At 34.7% G+C, this 23778-nt stretch overlaps 1 protein-coding gene across 1 annotated transcript in view; it reads right to left on the reverse strand.

The window, feature by feature from the left end:
- LOC125116965 (catenin alpha-3-like) overlaps positions 1–23778 on the reverse strand; it is a 453580-nt gene that overhangs the window by 310010 nt on the left and 119792 nt on the right. The window contains exon 6 of the mRNA XM_047762661.1: positions 12774–12893. Within this exon, the coding sequence (XP_047618617.1) occupies positions 12774–12893 (120 nt within the window). The remainder of the gene's footprint in view (positions 1–12773; positions 12894–23778) is intronic.

Consider the following 23778-nt stretch of genomic DNA (forward strand, 5'->3'; position numbering starts at 1 on the left):
AAAATTTTCTGCCCAGTTTTTCTCAATGAATGCACACTGCTACCTACCAACAATTCTCTTTATTCACATGACACTATATCACACCCCAGGACTTGCCTTTCTGATCCAAAGTGAGAAGTGTTCCCTTTATCCTGAGAAAATGAGCCTTGAACTTAGACTCAAAAGTTGACCCAAAAAAAAGAGCCCCAAAACTTGGAGATTTTCCAGAGTAATTTTACCACATTTCATTTCTCTAAATTCACATGTGATGACTATCAAAATTATAAAAATATCTTAACTATTCTCAGTGACTCTAACATTGAGGCCTAAACTCAAATATTTTTAATTTTATAAATATAAACAAGATGAAAACAGAAATGCATCAAGTATCTGTGATGAAACATTTGGTGGAGCATTCATTCTGCATCAATGAAAGTATTGAGAAAGGCTTCAATAACTCCCAATATTTGGAGAGAGAGCTTAGCACAAGAGATAAATACCAATATCTGAATTAGAGTGAGGAAAAACTATAATTTCTTCATTAAACAAAAAGTAAATTTAAAATAAAATGTGTAACTTAAATTCAGAGCACCAAAAAAAAGCCCTCAGAATAATCAAAACTATTTCATCCCCTAATCTAAGTAACTCCTAACAACAATCGGCACCACATTTGGAAGACCAACTACAGGTCAGCTGTTGTTGCTGTATGGATGCAGCCACAGATCATTACCTACTTAATTGTGTATATATCTAATAGGCTCATGCAGCTCTTTTGGAACAAAGATTTTATAATGGAATAGATGATAAATACTTAACTCTGGCATAACCAGATGCTATAATAATATGAGCAGTATGTGTATAGAAAATATTAGCATGTATTAACGCTGTACACTACAATAGAGAAAAAAAATTACATTCATAAAAAGTAAGTTAAGACTACAATGTAAATTATAGGTCTATTAAAGCATCTTACTAAAATCCCCTAGGCGATACTTAAAATATTAAGCAAAATATAATTAATTTGGTCAGTGAATACAAGTGTCAGCTGCCCACAGAAGAAAAGCTATTTACATTGTCTTTGAAAATCCAAAGACATCCCATCTAAAACGTGATGTTACTTTGAAGAAAATTAATATTCTTGTAATATGAGATTGATTTTTTTTCATTTGAAGCCAGAATGCTTGGAAGAAAACTTATACATATATAACCTTCTAAATCACTGAACAAAATGTGCAGCAAGCCAGCAATACTGCTCCATCTGCTGGTGATAATTTCCCCTCACCAAGATGTATTTTAGCATGTATTTCTACTGCTGTCATATTTGGAGCATAAGAAATTACATAAAAGCTGATTAGCTTCCTCCTAAATAGCAAACTTGAAACTGTCCAAATATGGTATTTTAGAAAGCAAAAATTGAGTAAGTTTTTAAAAAATAAAGGAAAAGCTGAATTTCTCATTACATATTAAATTAACCCTCAGGCAATCAGTCCCTTAAAAACAAACAGCTTAACATCTACAAAAGGCTGCATGATTGGTGTGTGCATGTTTAAAGCTCTGCTGTCAGCAGAACTGTTGGCTTCATCTAAGCAGCTTCAACACTTCCTTTGAATTTTAGCCAATAGCACTCTAGGCATGCTCTGGGAACAACTATTAACACAGAGAGCTGGAGCCTTAATCTTCTTCCTCACAAGGACACAGTCACAGTCATTGTGATGTTTTCTGATTATACACTCAGGTAAAGATGCACAACTTGATACACAAAATTAACAATCATATGCTTGAGATTATCATTTTCATCAGTTGTATAGTTAGTATGTGACCGAGTTTAGTTTTCTTGAACAAATGCTGCTGAGTCAATACCAGCTGGTCCCACAGTTAGTTTGGCCAAGTCACAATGAGCACTGCAGGGTTAAAAAACTACATTCTCTCTCTTCTGCAGCTTCCTGAACCTTAGACCCAGCTGCTCTCATTTCAATCTTTTACTTGTGGCAAAAATGTATCAAGGACAACTTCCACAACTACTGAAATATTTAATCCATAAAAAAATACATATGTACAAACACATGTCCTCTCTTATGACAGTGAAACATGAAAATAAACTATAAAATTTGCAATAAAGAATATTATGGTAAGGGAGTTCCCATCGAAGTGCAGCGGAAACAAATCCAACTAGGAACCATGAGAGTGTGGATTCAATCCCTGGCCTCACTCAGTGGATTAAAGATCTGGCATTGCTGGCAGCCAGCAACTGTAGCTCCTATTGAACCCTAGCCTGGGAACCTCCATATGTCACATGTACAGTCCTAAAAAGCAACAACAACAAAAAAGAATATTATAGTAAGGATAGCAGTATCTTCTATATTCAAACATAGACACAAACCTTACTACTGGATCATAACTCAAATCCAAAATACTTATTAAGTACTTACTATGTTTCAGGGACTGTATTAGGTTCTTGAGACACAACTAGAAAGCACACTCTCTTGCAATTTATTACTTAAAATACCTTGAGGAGTTCCCATCGTGGCTCAACAGAAACAAATCTGACAAGGATCCATGAAGATGCAAGTTCAACTCCTTAAGGATCTGGCATTGCTGTGAGCTATGGTGTAAGCCAGCAGCTACAGCTCTGATTTGACCTCTAGCCTGGGAATCTCTATATGCCATAGGTGCGGCCCTAAAAAGACAAAAAACTGAAAAAAATAAAATACCTCGATACTGGAAGTGTGGTCCCTGGGCCAGGAGCATTAGCATTATTGCAGAGCTTGTTTGACTCCCCAGTCTCATTCCAAATCTATTGAATCAAAATTTGTATTTTAATAAAATTCCCCTTTTGATTTGTACACATATTAAAGTGTGGGAAACACTAGTTTAGAGGGCACAGGATCTAGAAATTAAAGAAATTAAATTCATATGCAATAGAAAAGAACAAAATGATGTTTTCTGTATTACTTTTTATCCGTATATTGAAGTGGTTGAACCAGGTGATACATATAATTACAACCTCTAAAATGTTGTAATATTATTGCATTGTCTTTTTACTTTAAAAAAAAAATGGCACTACTGAATGACTTCCATTTACAGGTTCCTCAATGTCTAATACAATTTATATGTATATAGAGATGTTAAAGGCATCCATAGTTACATTCAAAATACAAACCAGAGATAATGAAGGGTCAATATACAATTGGCTGACTTATGCTAGAAGACTCAGAAAAGAACCTAAGAAAATATCACTTCCGGTTATTTTCCCACCTCTGCCATTAGCAAAGTTTATAGACTTGTGCAAGATATCTAATCTCCTTGGACCTGATTTTTTTCATCTCTAAAATAAAACAATTGAGTTAGATGAATTCTAAAGACTCCTTAGTTTAAGGTTCACTGGTTCTTCTACACCTTCTTTAGTTTTCATCTTAAGCCACCATAGGTCATAATCTTAGCAGTGAAGAGTTATCTGATTCGCTCACAGAGGTCATTTTCAAGCTACAAAATAGACTAGAGAAGATATCATTTTCAGAGTTAACTCTTTATAACTTTAATTATTCATCAATACTAACTTTCACTGATAATCATATGAACTTAAGTATGTCAATACAAGACATGCACAAATAACTGCCACATTGATGCAAACACTAAAGATTTTACCACCTCTAAAGTTCCTATCAGCATTGTAAATATTGAAAACAACTTATAACAAAGCATTAACTACTGCAATAAACATTCCCCACTATAAAGTAGCTATAAGTTCCCCATAAGGCAAACTATCATACAGCAAATAACCTTGTAAAAAATAATAAATCTTTTCTGGTGCATGAGAATCAGCTGGTTCCTGCTTGATTCAAAGCTTTCTACCTAAGTGCCACCAATAAACTAAACCCTGAAACAACTGGCGGAAATTAAATAACAAAGCTTAGAACTTAAAAGATGTCTCTATAATGTTTTTACTTTACTAATTTAATAGAAATACTTACTTGTCATGACTGTTAACTAAATCCAATGTGGAAATCAAATTTTAGAAGGAGAACAAATACATAATATGCCTCATTCTGATCATTTGTTTTTAAATACAGAGTGAGATTCTTAAATAAAAATCCATAAGATTTTTTAACTTCAGACTGTAACTATAGAAAAAGAAATCACCCTATAAAGATCTGCAGTTTATGAAGAGTGAAAATGGCTGAATGCCTATTGCAATAAGCCAGAAATTAGGAAATGTGAATATTAATTCTGAACGTGCTACTGACTCAGGATGACCTTGAATGATGTATCCAAACTTTTTTCCCTCTCTATCTCTCTCTGCCTCTCTGCATCAGAAAACTGAAGAATAAATATATTGCCATCTCTTTTATTTTTTCCTGGGAGACAAACAACTGTGTGCAACTGAATAAAAATGGAACTGCATATGCAGTGGACAAAATTAAGCACACGTGGTTTGGTTTGAACTTTGTTGTAGCACACTGCATTGTAATCCAACACTTTTAATACCAGTGCAATTTCTAAGTGATGTCTGAAATGCTTTGGGATCTTCAACAAACAGTTTTATAAATATTATCATGCTAAGTGAAGTCAGTCAGGCAGTGAGACACCAACATCAAAAGCTATCACCTACATGTGGAATCTTAAAAAAAAAAAAAAGACATAATGAACTTCTTTGCAGAACAGATACTGACTCACAGACTTTGAAAAATTTATGGTTTCCAAATGAGACAGGTTGGGGGGTGGGGAGATGCACTGGGGGTTTGGGATGGAAATGCTATAAAATTGCGTTGTGATGATTGTTGTACAACTATAAATGTAATAAAATTCATTGAGTAATTAAATAAATAAATAAATAAAACCTAAAATTTAAGAAAAAAATAATCATTTTACTTGATTGGGCAAATAAACAATATCATCTAAGATAGACATGAATATTTTAATGTAACAGTCTTTGGTTCACTTACTCTTAAAAAGGAATGATTCAATCAGAATTCTTTGAAAAGGGTTGCATTAATTACAGAATAAGGAAGGGAAATATCTTCTTCCAATGAAGCTATCAATATACTTCATCTAACAAAGACAACTGAAGTGAATCTATTGCTTATAGAACTAGAAATTGCTTATAGTCTAGAAATTTAGCATCTCTCTTAATACTCGTTCAGGTCCTAATTACATTTTTCCTTAAACTGCATCTAAATAATCCCAGATACATGTGTACTTTATTTTATTTATTTATTTATTTTTGTCTTTTTGCCATTTTCTTGGGCCACTCCCGCGACACATGGAGGTTCCCAGGCGAGGGGTCCAATCGGAGCTGTAGCTGCCAGCCTATGCCAGAGCCACAGCAACGCGGGATCCGAGCCGCGTCTGCAACCTACACCACAGCTCACGGCAACGCCGGATCGTTAACCCACTGAGCAAGGGCAGGGACCGAACCCGCAACTTCATGTTCCTAGTTGGATTCGTTAACCACAGCGCCACGACGGGAACTTCTCCTGTACTTTATTTTTAAAGTCTTAAGTAAAATATATTTACAACTTCCATTTTAGTGTTAACATATATGGGAAGCTAGTTCTCCCTTACTCTGTCCTTACAGATAAAAAACAGCCAGTGCATTGTCATTGTACATCCCCTTATCCTAGATGATCCATAACATTTGTATTATTATAAGTCATTACATGATTAAAGACTATTACTTGGAGCTCCCATCGTGGCTCAGTGGAAACGAATCTGACCTAGTATCCACGAGGTTGGAGGTTTGATCCCTGGCCTTGCTCAGTGGGTTAAGCATCCGGCCTTGCCATGAACTGTGGTGTAGGTCTCGGACGGGCTCGGATCTGGTGTCGCTGTAGCTGCGGCATAGGCTATAGCTCTGATTCAACCTCTACCCTGGGAACCTCCACATGCCGTGGATACAGCCCTAAAAGACTAAAATAAAATAAAGTAAAAGTAGTAAAGTAAAATTAAATTAAATTCAACTAAAATAGACTGTTACTTGAGTTCATCTACTCTATGTGCTATAGCACCAAAACAAACCTGATAACTATCTGTTTTGTTTTGCTAGGCACTGATTTCACAGGAACCTTACATTGTAGTTTTATGTCCCTTAGAGTTGTTGTCCAGAGTAAGCCTAAGGTTCTTTTCTACATGGCCAGTTGTTATCCATCCGGAATTTTATTTTTCAGTGCAAGGTATTAACCTATAGTCATTCTTACTAAATAAATTTTATCTGATTTATATTTATTTTTCTTCATTGATAAGGAACTGTGTTAAATTCAGTTCCTATTCTATAAGGAATTTTGTACCCTTCAGGTTTTGGAGTTATCTAAAGGGGTTCATTCGCTAAGCTCAGAAAAAGAAGAAAAAAAAAAAAACAATGTTCACTCCTGAATATCATCACTAAAGACAGAACAATATTGTGCTGAATGGTACCACCTGGAACTACAATGGAAGTTTAGGCACATAGGATGCAATTATTACATAAGTTGGGGTTTATCCAGAACATTGGGTCTAACACCCTACTTCTGTCAGATTGCCATAGCACAATACTCAGGACCTTAATTTCACTGCCCATCAAGAGACACTGCCTCAAAACACATTAGAATCAAACAGTGTGACTCCCTTCTTAAAAGGTATCAATATTTTTTATGACAGAGATCACCAACCACTATATTGCATATATCCAAAAACATTCCACCTTACATGTTTCTAAGAGTGCAAGACCCTATGTGAGGTACAAATGTATATAAAATAGAAAGCATATCCTTATGGAACTTACCAACCATCTAGGAAGATGACTGATGAGAATAATACAAAAAAAACATAATAACAACTTACACTACCCACATTCCAGACACTATGCTAAGTCCTTTATTTACTGACTCCTTTATGTATTTTAAAGGATTTAAAGCACATACATACTTTATATCGTGTTTTCTCAAAACAGGTTATAAGTTAGGTATTGTTTTCCTAACATTTTCAAAGAAACTGCAGTACCTAAAGAAGAACAAACAATCTAAGATTTTGCTGACTACAAATCCCACACTGTAACTTGTACTATGTGGATCTTCAATGAGTGTATAATCAATCAGATGCTAAGTTGTATGATGTGGATACAAGTTAAAAATGGCAAAGAAGGAAGAGTTTACATTCAGACTGGAGGTCATAGGATAAAGCGTCATGAGGGAGGCTGGACTTCAATTTGGCTTTAAAGAATTATTACAACTTGAAGTAAAGAGAAAAGGACTACAACATGGATGGAACTAGAGAATCTCATACTGAGTGAAATGAGCCAGAAAGACAAAGACAAATACCATATGATATCACTCATAACTGGAATCTAATATCCAGCACAAATGAACATCTCCTCAGAAAAGAAAATCATGGACTTGGAGAAGAGACTTGTGGCTGCCTGATGGGAGGGGGAGGGAGTGGGAGGGATCGGGAGCTTGGGCTTATCAGACATACCTTAGAATAGATTTACAAGGAGATCCTGCTGAATAGCATTGAGAACTTTGTCTAGATACTCATGTTGCAACAGAAGAAAGGCTGGGGGAAAAATGTAATTGTAATGTATACATGTAAGGATAACCTGACCCCCTTGCTGTACAGTGGGAAAATAAAAAAAGAAATTTTAAATAAAAAAAATTTAAAAAAGAGAAAAGGACTAGATATTCTAAAACCAAGTTTATTTATCACTCTCGTGAAAAGTTCAGAAGGCAAGAAAGGCATGCCATGATCAGGGAGACAAGAGGGAGATCAGGGATTGTGATGTGTTCCAACATGGATGTGTAGCTGAAGTACAAGATTTTAATTTTACATATTTTCACATCCATGTAAATGTGACTCAGTCAACATAATGTTCAACTCAATAATATCAACTTTAATTTAAACCAAAGAACTTTAGAAGCCTCCAGAATATGTATAGAATGGAATATTATTCAGTCATAAAAAAGAATGAAATAATGCCATTTTCAGCTACATGGATGGACCTAGAGATTATCATACTAAGTGAAATAAGTCAAAGACAAATATCATGTGATATCACTTCTTTGTGTAATCCTTAAAAAAATGATACAAATGAACTACTTATGAAACAGAAATAGACTCACAGACAGAGAAAACAAACTTACAGTTACCAAAGGGGAAAGAGGGGACAGGGCAGTGGGGCACTAGAGAGATAAATTCTGAGGTTAACAGAAACACTCTGCTATATATAAAGTAGGTAAACAACAATTACCTACTTGTTATACAATTGAGTATAGCACAGGGAACTATACTCAATATCTCGTAATAATCTATAATGAAAAGAATCTGAAAAATTATATATATATATACATATCTGAATCACTCTGCTACATGCATACTTGAAACTAACACAACATAGTATAGTAAATTAACTATACTTCAACTTTATAGAAAGAAAAATTATAAAAGATGTTCCTACAAAGATTCAAAAAAAAAAAAGAAGGCTTTGGAAAGGGTGTATGTCTTATAATATTATTATAAGTATTTAGGATAGAAGAAGATAGGAAGGAATTAGAGTCCAGAATATCAAACATTATTTTATTCCTAAAAACCAAAGTCCCAAGGAAATCTCTTATTAACAACCTCTCAAATTAATGCATAAACCTGGGATCTAAGTAATAGCCAAAGCTTGCTCTTACCATTCCTATGTATTATCAACCAGGAGGGTAAAAACCAGTCTAAGCAGATAAACTCCACAACTGTATCTCCAGATGTAGTAAAAACTGAAAAAGTCTCCAGATTCTTGAGTTAGTACCACTTTGTCATCTATTTACCTTAGACTGATTTGTCCTAGAAAATCCACCACCTCATCTATCACAGCCTCCTCTCACCTTTTTCAACCAAAGCTATTTTCAACATTAGTCTCTTTGACATTAGGAGAAAGGAGAGATGCTTGTGCCTCAACCTAAAATATAGCCAAAGGAATAGCTGAGGTATAAGCACTCACTCTTTTAAAAAGACAAATGGGAAAGAAAGGAAAAGAAAAAAGAAAGAAAAAAAGAAGTAACTAAGCTCACACTTAAGAGAGAAAGCAAAATAATCCCACCCCTGGGGGAAAAAAAAAATAGAGCAAACTACTCCAGGAATATATCTGACCCCAGGAAAGAAATTCCTCAAAATGAGGTTTAAAATGACATCGAAAGGGACAGAAAATAAGATCTAGTTAAAGGGTCCAAGAAAATACAGTCAGTTCATTGGACATCCATAATTTACACTTAAAGTAACATTGATATTTTGTATTTGTTTAAACAAATAGATGGAAAATGAAATATGTTAGCAGAAAACCGAAATAATACATAAGGCAAGGAACAATCTGTCAGACTTTGGCATCCAGAAAGCCTAAGAGTTAATGACTTTCCGAATTTTAAAACTGCGGTAAAACCTATCCATTTTAATTGCCTATAATCTGAGGCCAAAACTCTTGGCATGCTTCCTTGTTCAGAGTAATAACAACAACAACAGGTATTTACTGAGTATTTGCATGGATCAGATCCTGTGCTGAACACTGCAGAGGATACAGCACTGAAGGTGACAGACAAGGCCCTGTCCTTATGGAGCTTATGTTCTGTCACAAAAAGAAATGATAAATATGGTTGGAACAGGGGACAAAGCATGACTAATTCTCTGGTACAAAGAATCCTGCCTTATAAGGCAGAAGCTTTCTTGCCGAACTGCAATTTTATAGACCTAAATCTTTTCCAGTTGGATAAACTTACCAGTGTGTGAGTATAGGTTTGGGAGAATTTACCAGGGGTAGGATAGGACATAAAAAACAAATCCCACCAGGTCAGAGAAAGGCTAACATTCTGACTCTTTAGACCCTACCTATCCAGGAAACACAATTCCTCTGCGGTTTTGATATAGAAAAACTTTGTTAATATTACAAAGGTCTAGGAAGCTTTGCTATAATTAGAAGCAAAAGGAAAATAAAGTTTGTCTTTTCTCTGCCACCTTCCTCATTCCTCATTCCTCATTCCTGATCCTCTCTTTTTTTTTTTTTTCTTTTTCCATTTTGAGGTTTTTTTTTTTAATTCTTCAAAAATCAATGCTTTAACTTACTAAATGCATATAGTATAAAAACAAATTTAATTTCTTTCACTTCATCCCTCTTATCTTATGCCCATAAGTCCCCTTCCCTCTTTTTTCACTCTTTGGTCACTGACTTTCTTTCTACTCTACCACCCTTTTTCCGACTACTGCACTCCAACTCCTCTTTCATCTCTTCCAGATAGAAAAAAAAAAAAAAGATCACTAGATATAGGAAAAGATGGAGTCGATACTGCAGGTAAGTCCATTTCATAAGGATTCGTCCTTTCAAGTTTAAAAAATTGCCTTGTGTGAATAAATTTCACTAGAACTGGGGTTACTAGATATAACACTAAGATTGCAAACAATAAAGTTTTATACATTTTCTTAGCTTTGTCTGAAAATATAATTTCAAAACTCCTTTTGAGTTTTTGTATATATTGGAAAATGTGCATGAGAGAAAGAAAGGGCTAGAGCATTGCCCTGGTCTTCTGCCTCTCATTAAATGCCCATTTTCTTTATTTTTAATTTTTTTTTTTTTGTCTTTTGTCTTTTGTCTTTTTAGGGCCTCTCCCATGGCATATGGAGGTTCCCAGGCTAGGGGTCTAATCAGAACCATAGCTCCCGTCCTACACCACAGCCACAGCAACACGGGATCTGAGCTGCATCTGCAACCTACAACACAGCTCATGGCAACACCATATCCTCAACCCACTAAGTAAGGCCAGAGATCGAACCAACATCCCCATGGATGCCAGTCGAGTTTACTAACTGCTGAGCCATGACAGGCTCTCCCAGACGACCATTTTCAAATATGTCTTTAAGCCCCAGGTCTGGCTGCTTCTAAAATTCCTTTATATGCCTAGAACCCCTCACTTAACTATCCCCTGACATGGCTCCCTGCAGGGGGATATTGGGGAGAGCCCAGTTCGGAGTCAGACTGATTTCTCTTTGAAGCCCAGCTTCATATCTTACTATCCCAGTGACTTTAATCAAGTTTACTTAATCGTTTTAACAGTTTTCTCATCTATAAAATGGTGCTCATAAAACCAACCTTGTTATATTGTTATAAGCATTTAATGATCCAACCCATAAATATACTAATCACACCGTGGCATATAGCTGTCACTTAACAAATAGTGTGTGTGTGTATACAAACACACATGCAGTTTACCGGTCTGTGCTCAATGCCGTTCTCCCAGAGTTCTGCCCTTCCACCCTTAAAACATTCACATTTTTCCAAATTCACAATCAGCTAATGTAAGAATCTAATCACTGAGAATGCACTAATGAGAAAACATAAGAAAAGAGGACAGTGACTACTGCCTGCCAACTCAAGTGCCCCTCAGTGGTAAAATATGTCTCTTGGAAACAAAATTATATTAAAAACTACATAGGACACAGCAGCGATTCACAGTATGAATTTTAAGGCGCATCATTTGAGAGCTTACTGTAATAGTTCTCAGTAACTGAGACTTTTTCTGTTACATGTGCTAATATCTAGGCCATCACTAATAAAATAAATAAATAAAACAAATGGATATTGTTTCCTTTTTCATATCAAGTACATGCTGAGATATTGCATTTGCCCCAGAATATTCCACAAAACAAATATAACTCCTAGGAAAATAAGAGCATGGGAAGATTAAATGCCCACGCAAAGTTTGTGATAAAGCAAAGTCTAGAACACAATTCTCTTTTCAAGTCACTAATTCTAGACTATAGCATGTTGACTTTATGAGGTGTAACTAAATATAGGAAGTACTGCTTACAAATCCCTATTCCAAAAGATCCAAAATGTGTCAATTAGACAATGGCAAAAGAGATACATTCTTTGTGACACCAACAAGAAAGTCTTAAGTAATGGGCTCAGTGCCTGGCGGTGAAGTCAGTCACTAAGTCATTTTTCTAGATTCTGCCCATCATTGAATGCATTCCCAAATTTCATGCAACCTAATTTAAACATCTAACTGGTTGTTCTGATCAGAATATTCAACCAAAGTAAAAGCATGACGATCCTGACACCTAGTGGCTGTGAAGAAACTGAAAAAGACCCAGTTTGGGGAAAGTAGCTAGCTACTATACTATGTCAGCAGTGTGTAAACACAGAGAATTTAATGATTAATGTTATAAAATACTAGTTCTAAACACAATCCCATAAAAGACTATATTGGCTCTGAGTTTATCTTGTCTATGCAAAGACACTAAAAGACTTAGATTTGTAAACAATGTTTTCCTTCAACCTTGCACATTTTTACTAATTTTTACTAATCCTCAGAGATCAAACAAGAAAATTAAAGCTAAACTAAAAAAAAAAACTGTTAGATATATTTATGACTTTCTTCTTTAGTTCTGTATGTATTTCCACATCATTTTCTTGGTCTTGCGGTGGTTTTTCTCCACACATATCCCCCTGTCAACTATAAAAGACATCTGTTCAAACCATGTAGAAGTTCCCTTTATGCTGCTGAGGCATCCTTAGTCAAAGGGTAGTTGGACCTTCACAAACCAGCAGGAGCTTTCTTTAAGAGAGGTATAAGGGCACACGTGGAAACCCCCAAAGTGCACATTTATAAAGCAAAGACCTGGTCAAATGCTGCAGGAAGCCATATGAACACAGCAGGTCAGCACCACACAGCACAACTTATTTCTGCCCTAACCATTAAAAGATAAGTCTCCCCAGAAACACCTGAACCTCTGACAGGCAGGGAGGCGAGACTACAGTGTTCACATACTTCACCAAGGAGAACTCGGACTCCTACCTGCTGACGTTTGAAAGCTAAGTAGTCCAAATTTTCCAGCTCCTTCCCAAGCTTCTGGTAGGTTTTCTGGAGGTCAGATTTATTGGAAACATTTTTAAGAGAATCAAATGTTCTTTGAAACTGAAATTGAAAACAAAAGTAAATCATTAGGATAGTGGCATATTTTTCTCAAGTTCCTAACCAATAACACAGATAAATATTTGATACTGAGCCTCAGTTTCTCCATTCATAATACAGACATAACAAATGCTAGCTAACTGCCATTTGATTAGATAATTAGGCACAATTATAAAGAATTAAAAACTGTACAATCAAGTTCAATCAACATTATTACATGAATGACAAGATTGTTTAGTCCTCATTCCAACATAAGCGCCTACTGCATTTAATTCTTAACTCTTCATGTTTTAGGATACACTGCTACTTTTAAAGGAAAAAAATGCAATGAATGTATAATTTCAAATCATAATGAGACAATAGTAAAGGACTTCTCACATCTCAATTACGGAAACAAATTTATGTAAAGGTAGCCACTTGGCCCTGTGGAAGTATCTGCTTAGCAAACTTTAGCCAGTAAGAGCTCTCAGATCTTATATTTTGAAAAGGAAATTAATGTTTTGATGATCAAAGCATATGTAGCATGTTCAGCAAACATATATTCATTTCTGCTCTATAACAGACATGAGTTATGAAATCAGTTCTGCTAAATCAGAAGGCTTCTGTTCATTTTTAAGTCAGATACCAGATGAACACAAAGCAGACAAATTACAGTGTGTCAGAGAATACTGTTCTGCTACCAATAATTAAGCAAAAGGAGCTCACAAGAAATTGAATTCTTGGTTTATTTTAGTAAATTAGAACATACTTTAAATGATTAGTGATTGAAAATGTCAAGTAATATCATTTGCAATGCATTTGCGTTTGCTCTCTCTTTATGTCATTTATTTCCCATATTCCCACTGTGTGCCATTAGATAGAGTTCCACAGATAGAAACTTCACCATCTTAAACACACCAGAATTCCACTGTGACTATGATGCTACAAGACAGGCTAATAAGATTTTAAAAAATATAATTAAGTTTCCAGGGAAATGATTTGACCCTTACTATTTTAATCTCTATGGAATAAGTCATATTACAATGGCATTATACCAAATTAAATCCTCAGTTTCATGAAAGCAACATGTTTATCTCAATCCAAGGTAACAGAGGAAAAAGAGATAGGAAATGATAGTGCTAAGCTTTCACAGCGGGGCAATAAATTAAATTCCACAAATGATCTTTTAGAGACTACCATGCACAAGGCATTATGAATGAAAAACATATTTCCTGCCCTAAAGTAACTTACAGACTTGGGAAAGATACTGACATGTACTGAATACTGTCTCAGTACCAGGTGCTTCAACCTTTCCAATTTAATCTTCACAAGAAATTCCTATTTCTCTTCCCATGCTACAAGTAAACAGAGACTCAGAAAATTTGAACTATTTTCTTTTTCAAAAATATATAATTTTAATTCCTAAAAACAGTACAGTCCTAATTTTTCTTTTATCTGGCCTTTTGTCCTAATCTGGCTTTGTCCAGGTTCCCTTGGGAATCATAAAACTTTATATTAGGCCAAATGATCTTTTTACCCAGTTTTATTGAGATATAACTGACATATAGCACTGTATACACTAAAGTATGCAGCATAATCATTTGACTTGCATACATCACGATGTGATTATCACAATAAGTTAAACATCCATCATTTCATATAGATACAAAATTAAAGAAATATAAAAAAATATTTTTCCTTATAGAAGGATTTGTACTTTCCACTTTCATATATAACATACAACATTGTTAAACATTTATCATATTGTATATCTCATTTCTAGTACTTATTGGTCTTATAATTGGAAGTTTGTGCCTTTTGACTACTTTTGTCCAGTTTTCTCTCTCACCACACCCCACCTCTGGTTATCACAAATCTCATCTCTCTTTCTATGAAGTATACCTGACCTACAATACTATGTTAGTTCCTGGTATAAAACATAGTGATATGATATTTCTATGCATTTCAAAAAGGAACTGGCTTTTACTACGTTTGTCCTCTTTCTATTCTACCATTAACTTGAACACAAGGAAAAATAATAAATAGAGTGCAAAAAAGAGAGATAAAAGCAATACATGGTGAAGTAGAAAAAACCATTGATACTGAAAGACTCAAGCCATATAGAAGACATGAGGGAATTTGAAGGAGTTTCAGAGCCTTAAAAGGGAACTGATGCTACCCATCAGTTTAAATATAGCCAAAGTCTGCTCATTTCCCCCCTTTGTATCACAGTAAACAAATTTCTTTTAACATAGTTTTAATAATCTTTATATTAACTGTTTATCATGTTGTATGATCATTTCTGTGCCTTGTCTATTTCTTAGTCCCTTCTCATAGTGTTCAAATCAAACTCATCTCAGATTTTAAGATTCTAAACACTGTAAGTAGTTTTATCTACAAATTATCCTCAGCCACTTTATGAATCAATCTGTTTACATCTAAAGAATTATCTATCCCCTGCATTTTTCTTCCCTAAGAAATATTAGCTCCAAGAAAGACACCAAAACAACTTTGACATCTTTCTTGGGGATGGAATTAGGTTTTTCTTTTCTTTTTTTTTTCTTTTTTTTTTCTTTTTTTTTTTTTAAGAGCTGCAGGTGCAGTATATGCAAGTTCCCAGACTAGGGGTTGAATTGGAGCTGCAGCTGCCAGGCTACACCACAGCCACATCAATGCCAGATCTGAACTATGTCTGTGACCTATACCATAGCTCACAGCAACCCTGGATCCTTAACTCAATGAGTGAGGCCAGGAATTGAACCTGCACCCTCATGGATATTAGTCAGGTTTGTTTCCACTGAGCCACAATGGGAACTCTTCTTTCACTTTTGATTTGTATTTTCTGGGTTATTTTCTTGGTACAGTTGAGGAATTTGGGGAAAAAATAAAGAATTGTTGATTTTATAATTAAAAGATAACCATGTTGACACAAATTTATCGAAGCGAAAAGATGTCCACTATACTCCATTAAGTGAGATGATGTTATAAAATGATATATGTAGCATGATCAATTTTTTATTAATCATATGCACTTCTGGATACAGAGAGATATCAAGAAATGGTCTAGAATGGCATTCACCCAACTGTTTTCATCTATCTTTGGGAGCAAGACATTGAGTACATTTTTCTTTTTGTTTAAGAGTTTTTTTAAAACCTATATATAGTTATATATAATATGCAATTATAATGTATTTATAAGTGAATGAAATCAAGAATTGTCTTGTGTAACAAATCATATTTTCTTTAAAGAATGAAAGATACTTCAATTATAAAAAAAAGAAAAAAAAAAGAAATATGAGCTCTATTTCTTGAGTATTTCTTCACATTTTTTCTGTGAATTTTATGCAACTCCAATTAGGAACTTTAGGGTAAACACATTTGTAAGATTTCAAAATAAAAAACATGAAAACCAATACTTCCAGGTAACATGTCCATGGCCAGTGAAGAAAGGGTGAAAATCTATGAACACTCCATCCGCACAAGTTGTTTTCATTAAAGGTCAGAGTTTACATAATGTGGAAGTTTTAGCTTAAACTTTCATTATCAGGACTTATATCCTCCAATTGTTGATACAAAATAGTTCAAAGTATTTGAACTATAATTCATTCATTTAAATATTTTTTTCCACTTACAACAAATAATTCTCAAGAAGAGGTCATACAAAAATCTAATGTTACTTTAATTTAGCTCTGTATTGAATACACCCCATTCCCATCTGCTCACACATCCACTTAAAGATGTGAAAGAGTAAAATCAATCATTTTATTTGCAGGTGAAGCTGAAGCATAGATAAAAATAAGACAAAGGTTAAGGTGAGATTTAGATTTTACTTAAAGAGATCTGATGTTGTCTTAATGTGAACATTTTTTTATACCAGTAGGCTACTGTGCTTGACCATTGAAACAGACCTCTTGAAACGTCCTATGTTAGTTCAGGGCACTGTAACTCCACTGTATTGATGGTTTCTCAAAATAAATGATCTCTCAGTTGAAATTGGGAAAGGAAACACAATTAATCAAAGAGATTTTCATATTCCTGGATTTTACTTGTTCAAAGTTTTAGGTGAGAATTTTAAAGGAACCAAGAATCACAAACTAATTTGTTGAACATTGAATTTATCCTGTGTTACTATTTTAACTCATTGAAAACAAAATTCAAACTTTTTTTTAAAAACGCCCAATGAATAAATTTGAACCCAAGACAAATCTAGGTATATTCTAAAACTGTCAGAACTGAATAATAAAATGGTCTCTGAACTGAGAAACAAATCGAAATTCTGTCCTATTTGACTACCTTACCAAATTTCACACAACTGACAAGAATAAGATGCAAACAGTATCTCTAAGCCCTAAAGGTAAGTGTTGTATAAAAGCATTATAAACACACCCATGGTGTTTTCTCATCAAATTCCTTGATGGTCAGAAATGGAAATAATAGTAATCTGCAAAATAAAACAACAGAGATCATGATTGCTCATCTCCCATTAAAATAAATGAAAATCTGTTTTGCAGAAAAGGGAAGCATGAGCAAGGCAGAAGGGAAAATATCTAGTTTGACTCAGCATTCCCTCTTCCCAAATCCTCCTTTTACTGACAACATATTTTTAAATAAATCTAAGTCAATGTTTTATACAAACTACACATTCAATGAGTTCATGAAAATTATGTAGATTCATGGAGTAATTTGAGAAAGAGGACAAGAAGAAACCAGCTGAAGCAGCAGGAAAAAAAACGCAGCCAGGCCTCTGGCAAGTAAAGCTTCCCCAGCTCTCACTCCCAGTGCCTTGGCTTCCTCTTATAGTCAGATCAATAGAATCAAATAATTCCGCAGCTCCAGCAGCCTACTAATTCTTACAATTAAAAAATATTGAGTAGCGTCACTCCAAAGAACAACCAACTCAACAGTTGTCATTTTGCCTTATTTAATATTTTGTGCATTTGTAAAACTTGCTGGATGTTATCTGTAACATAAAAAAAATTCCATACTCACAGCATTTTATATACAAGAGTATCCAATAAGTACCTGATTGAAAGCACTGAATTGCCAAGTGTGATCTTAGTGTCCCTGAGATGTCAGTGTGAAATAGTGCCAAAAGATTCTGGAAACTAAAGCAGGAGGAGGAATGATCAAATAATATGTCAAAGCCCTATAAATATTAATGTTTAGAGTAAAAAGAAATTGTTTTAAGCATAAGAAATTGCTAGTCCACCTTACTTAAATAGGGCAACTACAGAGCAACTAAAATGAAGTATTATTGAGAAAAAAATTCCTTCATTTTCTGAGCTTCATCCATTGACTTTCACACATATTTTCCATTTACTATTACAGAATGGTAATACCACTTATGAAAAGGAAGTTTACAGCTGAAGCAGAAAATGAACAGACACATATAATCTCAAACGATTTTTTTTTTTTTACTGTAAGGAATGATAACCAAAGTTAAATTAAGAACATAGAACAAAATTGGGCTTGAAATCTAAATTAGAAATAGTCCTATGAAGTTGAAAGAGCATTGGTCTTAAAATCTGGGTTCAACTCCTTGCTATGTCATTTGATAATTTCCATACTCTTTTGGTCATCACTACAATTCCAATTCTTGATTGTGTTATCCATAAAACGGGAGAAATTGCCCTTGCCTGTCTGCTTTATAAGGTTGCTGTGAAATGCATTTGGGAAAAATGAAAGACATTCATTCAACAAATATTTAACACCAACATGCCAGCCATGCAGGAAATGGAGGAAAACAAAAGAGGAAGAGCTCTTATCATAAAGAAGATATTATCTAGCTTTATAGATTACTGCTTTATAAATTTTAAAGTTCCATAAAATTCTAAGAGACCACTGTCATTAAATTTATGACCATTCAGTAATGAATGAGGATTGAACAAAAGAGTATTCAATATTTATTGAGCATCTCTAAGCAAGGCACTTTTTAAGAGAAATAGAAAGATACATATATTTCGATTTTTTCTTCAACATTACTGCAAAATTTATTTTACTTGTTTATTTTATTCTATTTTATTACAGCAGAGCACTTAACATGAGACATATGGTCCTAAAAAATTTTAAGTATACAGTACTCAAAAAAATTGTCTATAGGTACAGTGTTCTACATGAGATCTGTAGATTATTCATCTCACTTAACTGAAACTTTATGCCCACTAATTCTCCACTCCCTTTTCCTTTACCTCCTGGAAATGACCATTCCATTCTTTGATTCTATGATTTTTTAATGTTTTAGATATCTTATAGAAGTGCAGTCATGCAGTATTTACCTTTCTGTGACTGGTTTAGTTTATTTGCCATAATATCCTCATCCATGTTGTAGAATTTCCTTCCCTTTTAAGACCGAACAGTATTTCATTGTGCATATATACCACATTTATTTATCCATTCATTTGTCAATGTTGTTTCCTCATCTTGACTATAGTGAATGGTGCTGTGAAGAACATGGGAGTGCTAATATCCCTCTAGGAATTTATATATTTCTTCTAGGTATTGTTTTTGGCATATAACTATTCATAATAGTCTCTTACAATCTTCTTACTCCTGTGGCATCAGATGCAATGTCTTCTCTTTCGTTTCTAACTTTGAGTCTTCTCTATTTTTTTCTTGGTTAATCTAGCTAAGGTTTGTCAATGTTGTTTATCTTCAAAAAACCAACAATTCCTGTTGAGTTTTTTCTCCTATTTTCCTATATTCTATTTCACTTATTTCTGCTCTAATGTTTATAATTTCCTTTTTTTTTCTCCTTTTTCCAACTTTGGGCTTCTTTTCTAGCTCTTAGAGATAATAAAGTTCTTTACTTGAGATCTTTCTTCTTTTTTAAGGCAGGGATTTACCTCTCTGAACTTTCCTCTTAGTACTACTTTTGCCACATCCTATAAGTTTGGTATGTTTTCATTTTCATTTGTTTCAAGGAATCTTCTAATTTCCTTTCTGATTTCAACTTTGACATAAACACTCCAAATGTCTGTTGTATAATTTCCACATATTTGTAAATTTTCCAAATTTCCTTCTGCTATTGATTTCTACTTTCACTCCATTGTGGTCAGAAAAAGATCCTTGATATCAATTCAATCTTAAGACTTTTTTTGTGACCTAAAATGATATCTATCCTAGAGAAAGAACTGTGTGCATATGAGAAGACTGTGTATTCTGCTAATGTTGGGTGGAATGTTCTGTATATGTCTGTTAGGTTCGTTTCATCTATAGTGTTGATCAGGTCTTCTGTTTCCCTAATGATCTTCTGTCTAGATGTTCTATCCATTATTCACCTGTTGTACTGAAATCTATTTCTCCCTTTAGTCTATCAATGTTTGCTTTATACATTTAGGTTCTCTAATGTTGGGTCACATATATTTATAATTGTTACATATTCCTGGCGATTTTACCCTTTCATCATCATATAATGTCCTGTTTCTTTTGATAGTTTTTGATATCAAGTTCACTTTGTTTAAGTATAGCCCCTGTTCTCTTTTAGTTATATTTGCATGGAATATATTTTTCCATCCCTTCATTTTCAGCCTCCACATGTCCTTAAATCTAAAGGGGTTGTTTTGCTTCATTTTTGCAGCATCCATAAGTTCCTAGGCTAGGGATCAAACCTGAGTCACAGCAATAACCTGAGCCCCAGCAGTGACAATGCTAAGTCTTTAAGACTAGACTACCAGGGAACTCCTAAAGTAAGTTTCTTTTACATAGCATATAGTTGGGTCTCCTTTCTTTTATCCATTCAGCCATTTTGTGCCCTTTTATTGAGGAGTTTAATTCATTTACATTTAAAATAATTATTGATAGGGAAGGATTTACTATTGCCATTTCATCAGTAGCTTCTGTTAATTTTTTTAATTAAAGTATAGTTGACTTTTTTGTTAGTATTCTAGGATTTTTCTTCCATCTTTTTCTCTCTTGCTGTCTTGATTTTTTTTTTTGTCTTTTTTTTTTGGCAGTCGGGGGGGACATTCATGGCATATGGAAGTTCCCAGGCTAGGGGTCAAATCTGAGTTGTAGCTGCCTGCCTACAACACAGCCACAGCAACACAAGATCTGAGCCACATCTGAAACCTACACCACAGCTCATGGCAAAGCCAGATCCTTAATCCACTGAGCAGGGGCCAAGGATCAAATCCAAGTCCTCTTGGATGCTAGGTTCATTACCTCTGAGCCAAAACAGGAACTCCCAATTTTTTTATTGATAAGCTTTGATTTTTTTTGGTAACTTCTATGTTTTTTTGTGTGTGTGTGGTTATCTTGAGGTTTGCGTAAAATATAATTCTAAAAATCTGTTGGGGGAGGAGTTATTTTGTTGTTGTTTGCTTCTTAGGGTTGCAGGTGCAGCATATGGAATTTCCCAGGCTAGGGGCCGAATTGGAAGTACAGCTGCTGACCTACACTGCAACAACACAGGATCTGAGCTGCATCTCCAACCTACACCAGAGCTTATGGCAATTCTGTGTCCTTAACCCAAGGTCAGGGATCAAACCCGCATCCTTGTGGTTACTAGTCAGGTTCATTTCCACTGAGCTGAAACCATCTGTTTTAAGCCAATAATATCTTAAGTTCAATCACTTACAAAAACTCTACACTTCTGCTTCTCTTATACACAGTTATTGTTCTCCCAATTTACATCTATTCATATTGTATATTTTACCATATTTTTAGTCATAGCTGTTTTAAATACTTATGTCTTTTAACTTTGATACTAGAAGTAAAAGTGATTTCTTACTACATTACAGTAATATAGTATTCTGTATTTGTCTATATATTTACCATTACCAAAGTTTCAAACTTTGTTATGCTATCATGTTGCTGTTTCAAATATTTTCATTTCAACTGAAGTACTCCCTTTAGCTCTTCTTCTAAGCCAGGTTGAGTGGTGATGAACTCCTTCAGCTTTTGTTTGGGAAACTCTTTATCTCAGTTTTTGAAAATGAGTTTTGCTGGGTATAGTATTCTTGGATGAAGTTTTTTTTTTCTTTCAGCACTTTGCATCTATCATCCCACTACCTCTAGCCTCCTAAGTTTCTGCTAAAAAAATCCACTGATAACCTTACAGGGGGTCCATTGTATGTAATGGTCACTTTTCTCCAGTTCAATGCTTTTCACTCCCTTTTTGTATTTGATTTTTGATGTCTGAGTAGTCCCCCCTTATCTTCAGGGATATATTCCCAGACCCTCAGAAGATACCTGAAACCATGGATAATACCAAATCACAAATATACTGTTTTTCTTATAGTAATGGGCAGGTAGCATATACAGTGTGGATACATTGGACAAAGGGATGAGTCTCATCCCAAACAGGAAAGAGCAGGATAGTATGAGATTTCATCATGCTACATAGAACAGCATGCAATTTAAAATGTATGAATTGTTTATTTCTGGTATTTACCATTTAATATTTTTCGACCACAGTTGACCATGGATAACTGAAACCAAGGAAAGCAAAGCTACAGATAAAGGATACTACTGTATCATATGTCTCAGTATAAATTTCTTTGGCTTCATCTTTTAGGCTACTTATATCTCAATGTGCATTTCTATCCCCAGATTTGAGATGTTTCCAGTGACTATTTCTTTGAATAAGCTTTCTCGTCCTTTTTCTCTTTCTCCCTTTTCTCTTTCTGGGACTCCCATAATGCATATATTGACCTGTTAAATTGTATCTCAGAAATCCTTTAGATTTCTCCCTCTTTTCATTTCTTTTTGCTACTCTGACTAAATTTTTCCCAGTGGCCTATCTTCAAGTTCATTGATCCTTTCTTCTGTTTGATCTAGTCCACTATTGAGTTTTTCACTGTTACATTCTTTAGCTCCATGACTTCTGTTTGGTACTTACATTTTTTATCTCTTTGTTGAAATTCTAATTTTGTATATGCATTGTTCTCTTGGCCTCAGTGAGCATCTTTGTGACTATTATTTTGAATTGTCAGGTAAATCATAGAACTGTTTCATTAGGGTCAATTTCTAGAAATTCATCTTATCATTTGTTTGAAATATTTTTGCCTGATTCTTCATTTTTTTTTTAACTGTGTTGTCTACATATTTGACAAAGCAGTCAACTTTCCTAGTCTTTGCAGGCTGGCTTTATACAGATCTCCCACCAATCATTTGGGCTTCTACCAACACTCACTTCTTAGGGAGAAATAGGCTGCTACAGTTTTTGTCTACTTACTCTGTGCTGATCCAGAGGGGGCGGGGAGCTTTATTAAATAATATTAAAAATGTATTTGACATAAGAAGTTATTAAATAGAGGAGCCATTTCCTATAATAAACCTATAACTGGTCTATTTCCTAATCAAAAGGGACAAATATTTCCACTTAAAAAAAAACTGGGGAGTTCCCTTCGTGGCGCAGTTCCCTTCGTCGTTCCTAGACGAATCCAACTAAGAACCATGAGGTTGCGGGTTCGGTCCCTGCCCTTGCTCAGTGGGTTAACCATCCGGCGTTGCCGTGAGCTGTGGTGTAGGTTGCAGACGCGGCTCGGATCCCGCGTTGCTGTGGCTCTGGCGTAGGCCGGTGGCTACAGCTCCGATTCAACCCCTAGCCTGGGAACCTCCATATGCCGCAGGAGCGGCCCAAGAAATAGCAACAACAACAACAACAACAAAAGACAAAAGACAAAAAGACAAAAGACAAAAAAAACTGGCTATGGTATAACAAATGCAAAAAGCCATAAAAGTTAATTCAACTTAGGAGTCAAATTTATTTCCCTTCATCTTTAGGAATGAGGATAATATTGCACTGCAAGAGTCAGAAAATGCGAGCAAGGTACCATGGTGGAAAAAGATAAGACAAAGAAAGGAAGGAAGATAAAAGAAAATTCATACCCAATTTTACCAGTGAATTTATATATTATTATATCATTTAATCTTCACAAGGCCCTTAGAGTATTCAGAGTAAGTTTTA

The sequence above is a fragment of the Phacochoerus africanus genome, chromosome 15 (genome assembly GCF_016906955.1).
Source record: "Phacochoerus africanus isolate WHEZ1 chromosome 15, ROS_Pafr_v1, whole genome shotgun sequence".
Classification (NCBI taxonomy): domain Eukaryota; kingdom Metazoa; phylum Chordata; class Mammalia; order Artiodactyla; family Suidae; genus Phacochoerus; species Phacochoerus africanus.